At 49.6% G+C, this 7,343-nt stretch overlaps 1 protein-coding gene across 2 annotated transcripts in view; it reads right to left on the bottom strand.

Annotated features, from left to right (window-relative positions):
* alms1 (ALMS1 centrosome and basal body associated protein) overlaps positions 1 to 6,845 on the bottom strand; it is a 55,917-nt gene extending 49,072 nt beyond the window's left edge. For both annotated transcript variants that reach the window (XM_072578908.1, XM_072578898.1), the window contains exons 1-2: positions 6,729 to 6,845; positions 1,450 to 1,594 (exon numbers count right to left, since the gene is read on the bottom strand). In XM_072578908.1, the coding sequence (XP_072435009.1) occupies positions 1,450 to 1,594; positions 6,729 to 6,839 (256 nt within the window). In that variant the 5' untranslated portion in view covers positions 6,840 to 6,845. The remainder of the gene's footprint in view (positions 1 to 1,449; positions 1,595 to 6,728) is intronic.
* Positions 6,846 to 7,343: the final 498 nt, after the last annotated feature.

Genomic DNA, 7,343 nt, shown 5'->3' on the forward strand with positions numbered 1-7,343 from the left:
CCAACCTCCCTTCCTGACCACAGACACTCCAACCTCCCTCCCTCCCCACAGACACTCCAACCTCCCTCCCTCCCTGACCACAGACACTCCAACCTCCCTCCCTCCCTGACCACAGACACTCCAACCTCCCTCCCTCCCCACAGACACTCCAACCTCCCTCCCTCCCTGACCACAGACACACCAACCTCCCCTCCCTGACCACAGACACTCCAACCTCCCTCCCTCCCTGACCACAGACACTCCAACCTCCTCCCTCCCTGACCACAGACACTCCAACCTCCCTCCCTGACCACAGACACTCCAACCTCCCTCCCTGACCACAGACACTCCAACCTCCCTCCCTCCCTGACCACAGACACTCCAACCTCCCTCCCTCCCTGACCACAGACACTCCAACCTCCCTCCTCCCTGACCACAGACACTCCAACCTCCCTCCCTCCCTGACCACAGACACTCCAACCTCCCTTCCTGACCACAGACACTCCAACCTCCCTCCCTCCCCACAGACACTCCAACCTCCCTCCCTCCCTGACCACAGACACACCAACCTCCCTCCCTGACCACAGACACTCCAACCTCCTCCCTCCCTGACCACAGACACTCCAACCTCCCTCCCTCGCTGACCACAGACACTCCAACCTCCCTCCTCCCCACAGACACTCCAACCTCCCTCCCTCCCTGACCACAGACACACCAACCTCCCTCCCTGACCACAGACACTCCAACCTCCCTCCCTCCCTGACCACAGACACTCCAACCTCCCTCCCTCCCTGACCACAGACACTCCAACCTCCCTCCCTGACCACAGACACTCCAACCTCCCTCCCTGACCACAGACACTCCAACCTCCCTCCCTCCCTGACCACAGACACTCCAACCTCCCTCCCTCCCTGACCACAGACACTCCAACCTCCCTCCATCCCTCCCCACAGACACTCCAACCTCCCTCCCTCCCTGACCACAGACACTCCAACCTCCCTCCCTGACCACAGACACTCCAACCTCCCTCCCTCCCTGACCACAGACACTCCAACCTCCCTCCCTCCCTCCCTGACCACAGACACTCCAATCTCCCTCCCTCCCTGACCACAGACACTCCAACCTCCCTCCCTCCCCTGACCACAGACACTCCAACCTCCCTCCCTCCCTGCCCTAAGCTGTCCATTTCCTTCCCACTTACTGCGCCACCCTTCCCACTGACCAATCTCAATTACTAACATGCATCCCTCTCTCGCCATCCCGCCTACCTCTCCCCCCACACACCACCCTCCCATTTATTCCTCAGCCCCCTTCCTCCTCCACAGTCTTGATGAAGGCTCCTGCCTGAAACATTGATTCACCTGCTTGACGTGCTGTGTTTTATCCAGCTCCACAATTTACTGACACGGACTGTCCTCACTATCTCCATGATTACAAGCAGTCCACTCCACATAGTATACAGGACCTTACCTTGTGCAGCCAGAAATCCTTTGCTTGCCTCTGACTGCCTCACTCTTTTCAGTTCTATCGGTGTAAAGTCCACCTGTTGTGAAAGGCCTCTGGACCCCAGTATGCTGCCAGGAGATCGGTTGATTCCCAGATTGTGAAGGTAGATCTGGGAACCATAAAATACAACACGTCACAGACTGCAATGAATGAAGTGCAACTCTACACCCAGCCTCCCAAAACAAATTTGCGAACGCCTCTTTTCCCCTTTTGATTCCTACTGGCATACCGCAGCCCAGAATCTAGCTGGGCATTCCCCCCCACAGGTAGAAGATAGTCCTCACTCAGTATTTCCTGGAGACTGTCTTTTTTCATTCGTTCTCAAGACATGGGTCAGCACTTCCTGTCCGTCCCTAATTGTCCTTGAGGAAGTGCAAGTCGCTTTCTTGAACCACTGGGGTCGATTTGGGAGAGGCCTTTGTCTGTGAATGCAAGCACTGCATCATAATACCAGTGTTCGTCCAGTGGGAGGAGCTCCTGAGATTAGGGATGATGCATGGAATACAGTGTAGGAGGAGTGGATCCTTTGAATTTATTTTGGAGTCTTGGAGCAGAGTTACTTACACTCGGGTCTTTGCTGTCCAGTGTATAACCACAGTCTAGGTGAGGTATAGATGCCATCCAATCTACTTTGTATTTCAAGCACTTCCTGCTTTTACTTGTTAAGGGCCATTTATTTTGAACTAAATTGAGTGGGGTTTTTCCCCATCAAGCACAGGAAGGGAAATGCACTTGATGTACTGGATATGGACTTCTAAAAAGTGCAGATTGAAGCATTATGTAACAGCCTTGTCAGCAAAATTGGCAGCCATGGAACTAAAGAGGTGGTAACAACACAGAGAAACGTAAGCAGAGTGACAGCTAACAGAAACTGGACCTGGTGGGGTTTCTCAGGGATCACTGCCTTTCTCAATTTATCTGAAATTACTTTAAAGTTGGATGTGCAGGGCTCAATTGCAAAATGGCACCTGACCCAAAACCTGGCTGTATTCTTCCTTTCACCATAAGATTATAGAACATAGAACAGTACAGCACAAGGCCCTTTGGCCCATCAAGTCTGTCCAGGCAACAATGTCATTCTACACTTACCCCATCTGCCTGCACATGGTCTGTGCCTCTCTAACCTCTGCTTGATCACAATTCTTAAACTTTGTTCAGATATGTGCTCCTACCATCTCCCTGGCTGCACATTCTGGTCACCTACCACCTGCTGTAAAACCTTTTCTCACACATCTCCTTTAAACTTTCCCCTTCTCACCATAAACCTATGTCCTCCAGTATTTAACATTGCCACCATGGCCATGCCCCTTATAATTTGATATAGTTCTATCAGGTTCCCGCTCAGGAAAAACACTTGAGCAAAAACAAGACAGGTTTGTCCAACCTCTACTTGTAGCTAACACACTCCGATCCAGGCAACATCCTGGTAAACCTCTCCTGTACCCTCCACATCCTTCCTATTGTGTGGCGACCAGAACTGTACACAATAAACTAAATGTGCCCCCTTGTTATTGATCCTTCAATGAAGGCACATAGCTGCTTTCCATTTAGACATTTGCTGCTACATTTCAATCTAAAGGGAATACGTTGGGCCTGTACACTCCCCATTTTCACTATCCTTAAAGTCAGAACATCAGATGACAATTGTGTAAATCTCAATCTCCACTTTGGACTTTTTTGCCAACTCTCTTAAATCTGAGCCCATTGGAAACCATTTTGCCTCATCTCCTCTCGAAAATCCCTTCAATATTTAAACATGCCCATTAAATCTCCCCTTAACCTTCCCTGCTTTAAAGAGAACTGTGCTAAGAACAGAAAGCTGTCAAGTCAATGTGAGATATTATCAATCATGGTGACAGACTATGGCAACACAGTGGCTCAGTGGTTAGCACTGCTACCTCACTGCATCACGGTCCCAGGTTCGATTCCAGCCCCAGGCAACTGTCTGTGTCGTTCTCCCTGTGTCGGCGTGAGTTTCCTCTGGGTGCTCTGGTTTCCTCCCACAGTCCAAAGATGTGCAGGTCAGGTGAATTGGCCAATGCTAAATTGCCCATAGTGTTCAGGGATGTGCAGGTTCACTGTGTTAGTCAGGGTAAATATTTCGGATAGGGAATGGGTGTCAGAGGGTCAGTGTGGACTTATTGGTCCGAAGGGTCTGTTACCACTGCAGGAATTCTAATTCTATTTCAGTACAGAGACAGACACAGTATTTGAAGAGTGGATAATTGCAAATACTACACCCCTGCTCAAAAAACAATGTGAGGATAAATCTAGCAGTTACAGGCACATCAATTTAACCTCAGTGAAGGAAGGCTTTGAGAAAAGATATTCTGACAAAACTGACCATCACTTGGGCAAATGTATATTAATTCAGGAAAGCCGCAACAAATTTGTTAATCACAGATAACGTTTAACTAATTTGAGGTTTTCAGTGTGGACAACATTAACACAGGTAATGTGGTTGATGTGATGTACGCAGACTTACAAAAGACATTTGATAACATGCCTCAGAACAAGCTTCAGGGGAAGTTAATCCTTCGGGAATCAAAGGGACAGCAGTGACATGAAAACCAAGTTCACATAGTGACAGGAAAGTGGCTAATGGGGCACTTTCAGACTGGAAGAATACATATGAAGTTCTCTACAGGCTGTTAGTTGGACCACTGCTTTTTCTGATACGTATTCATACTCCAGACTTAAGAGTGTCAGGAACAATTTTAGCATTTCTTGAGAATATTGTGCACTGTGAGGGCGGTGATAGATTTCAGGAGAAATGGATAACCTGGTGGAAGAGTGGACATAGAGTCACATGTGGCAAACAAAATGTTTTTCAGAGAATTGTCAAGTATGAAGTATTTCATTTTGTCAGAAAGACAGAGGTGAAGCTGCATAATTTGAGGGATAATATTCTAAAGGGCATTTAGGAGTTGAGGGGGGTCTGTGGTTTTATGGATACAAATCATTGATTGTGGAAGGACATCGACACAGGAGGATGTGGGGTGACCTTATTGAGGTTGATGAAGTCATGAGGGTCATAGATAAGGAGAACAGCAAAGGTCTTTTCCCTTGGGTGGGGGAGATCAAACGAGGAGGCATATTTTTAATGTGAGGGGAAAAAGATTTAGAAAGGACCTGAGGCACAACTTTTTCACACAGGGTGGTTCATATATGGAATGAACTGTCACAGGAAGTGTGACATGAAGGTACAGTGACAACATTTAAAAGGCATTTGGATAAGTACTTGAATAGGTTTAGAGGGATTTGGGCGAAATGCAGGCAAGTGGGTCTAGTTCAGTTTGCTTGACATGAATGCATTGTACCAAAGGGTCTGTTTCCATGCTGTATGACTCTATAACATTGCAGGCTGGAGTTGTATGCTCTAGAGTAAACAAGGCAGCCATAACGTGGAGGTCCTGGACACAGGTCAGAAGTCACACGACACCAGGTTATAATCCAACAGGTTTAGCTGAAATCAGAAGTTTTCAGAGTGCAGCTCCTTCATCAGGTGGAGTGAATACCTGACGAAGGGACTACACTTTTAAAAGCTTGTGATTTCAAATAAGCCTGTGATACTATAACCCGGTGTCGTGTGATGCCTGCAGTCATTGTTTTTACCTTAGATCAGGGTATGCCTGGGGTGAGGGAATGGGGGGGGAAAGAGACAGACACATGCACACAGTTACACACACACCTGATTCAGGTGGAGAAGTGGCACGGTGGTACAGTGGTTAGCATGCTGCCTCATACCACCAGAGACCTGGGCTCAATTCCCGCCTCAGGCAACTGTCTGTGTGGAGTTTGCACATTCTCCCAGTGTCTGCGTGGGTTTCCTCCGGGTGTTCCGGTTTCCTCCCACAGTCCAAAAATGTGCAGGTCAGGTGAATTGGCCATGCTAAATTGCCTGTAGTGTTAGGTGAAGGGGTAAATGTAGGGGAATGGGTCTGGGTGGGTTGCTCTTCGAAGGGTTGGTGTGGACTTGCTGGGCCAAAGGGCCTGTTCCTATACTGTGAGTAATCTAATCTAAAGTATTTGAGAGGCACAGACACAGTAGATAGGAAGCAACTCTTCCCTGAAGTAAGGGGGTTGATAATGAGAGAGCAGAGTTTTGAGGTAAGGAGCAGGAGGTTTAGAGGGGATTTGAGGAAATAATTTTCACCCAGAGATTCGTGGGTATCTAGATCTCACTGCTGAAAAGCTCATCAAGATGAGGACCCTCCAGACATTTAAGCAGTATTTAAATGAGCACTTGAGCTGTAATACCAGGCTTCAAGCCAGTGTTGAACAACAAGATTAGAGTCAAACAGTGTGGTGCTGGAAAAGCACAGCCAGTCAGGCAGCATCCGAGGTGCAGGAGAGTCAACGTTTCACACTTAAGCTCATCATCAGGAATGGGGAGTTGGCCCAAGGGGGCTGAGAGATACATGGGTGGGGGGGAATGGTAGCTGGGAATGTGATAGGTAGATGAAGGTGGGAGTGAAGGTGATCGGTCAGACAAGAGAAGGAGCAGATAAGTGGGAAGGAAGATGGACAGGTAGGGCAGTTCAAAAGGGCGGTGCCGAGTTGGAAGGTTGGATCTGAGATAAGGTGAGGGAGCGGAAATAGGGAAACCGGTGAAATCCACATTGATCCCGTGTGGCTGCAGGGTCCCAAGGCCAACAGGTGAGGCATTCTTCCTTCAGGCATCAGGTGGTTAGGGTTTGGTGGTGGAGGCGGCCCAGGACTTGCATGTCCTTGGCGGAGTGGGATGTGGAGTTAAAGTGTTTGGCCACAGGGCAGTGAAATTGTTTAGTGCGTTTGTCCCAGAGATGTTCACTGAAACGTTCTGCAAGTTGGTGCCCTATCTCCCTAATGTAGCGGAGACCACATCGAGAGCAATGGATACTGTAGATGGTGTGTGTGGAAGTACAGGTTGGATGTGAAAGGATCCTTTGGGGCATTGGACGGAGGTGGTGGGGAGGGGGGGGGGGGGGGGGGGGGGAGAGAACTCTCTGCTCCTCAGATTCTGCTTGACCTGCTGTCCTTTTCCAGCACCACACTCTTTGACTATTATTATCTCCAGCATCTGCCATCCTCACTTTCTCAGAAATACGATTACAATGATCACCAGCACAGACAGAATGGGCTGAAGGGCCTCTTTCTGTGCTGTGAGAGATCCAAGACTCTGTAAAAGATGATTGTAGGACGATGAATGATTGGGCTACATTCCAGAGTCAGGAGATGAAGAGCCTTTCTCAGGTACCCACCGGTATCCTGTCCTCCACATTGAATTGGTTGGCATCTGGCGTCAGCCGTGATGGTGTCCAGATGGGAACGTAGTTGTCAACTTCCAGGCTGGTCAGTGAGTGGCCTGACATGGTCAGCGTCTGCTCGCCTGCCCGACTGCTCTCCTGTGAGCTGCCCGGCAGTTTGAGCTCATCCTGTGGGGAGGCAACACTGAATTGTTCAGGGCAGGCAGCAACACTTGAAGGGTGTGGGCCAGGTATGGTGGCATCAGGGGATCTTGCGGTCTGCCCGGAGCTGCTGTTCTCCTTTGCTCAGCAGGGGTGGGAGACAGAGGGGGCCTCCTGTATCAATGGATTGTCTCCACTCTGATGGGACAAATGGCATTTCAGCCAGGGTACTGACAGACTCAAGTGAGTGAATGCTAGCCGCTCTGTCCCAATTCAGGTGGCAATGAGGTGGGTCAGCTTTACAGAGAGGGGGCATCGTCGTGGTGTCCTCTCCTCTCATCTGATTGTGACGTCCTCCTCAGAGCAACTGGCCTCCCAGGCCCAACAGGATGGTCACTGCCGGTTCCTGACAGATGACTGGTGCTCTGGCCTGTCCTCTGGGTCCTCGGTTGGTGGCCAGTCTGCAGG

Source organism: Chiloscyllium punctatum, chromosome 1 (assembly GCF_047496795.1).
Source record: "Chiloscyllium punctatum isolate Juve2018m chromosome 1, sChiPun1.3, whole genome shotgun sequence".
Lineage (NCBI taxonomy): Eukaryota > Metazoa > Chordata > Chondrichthyes > Orectolobiformes > Hemiscylliidae > Chiloscyllium > Chiloscyllium punctatum.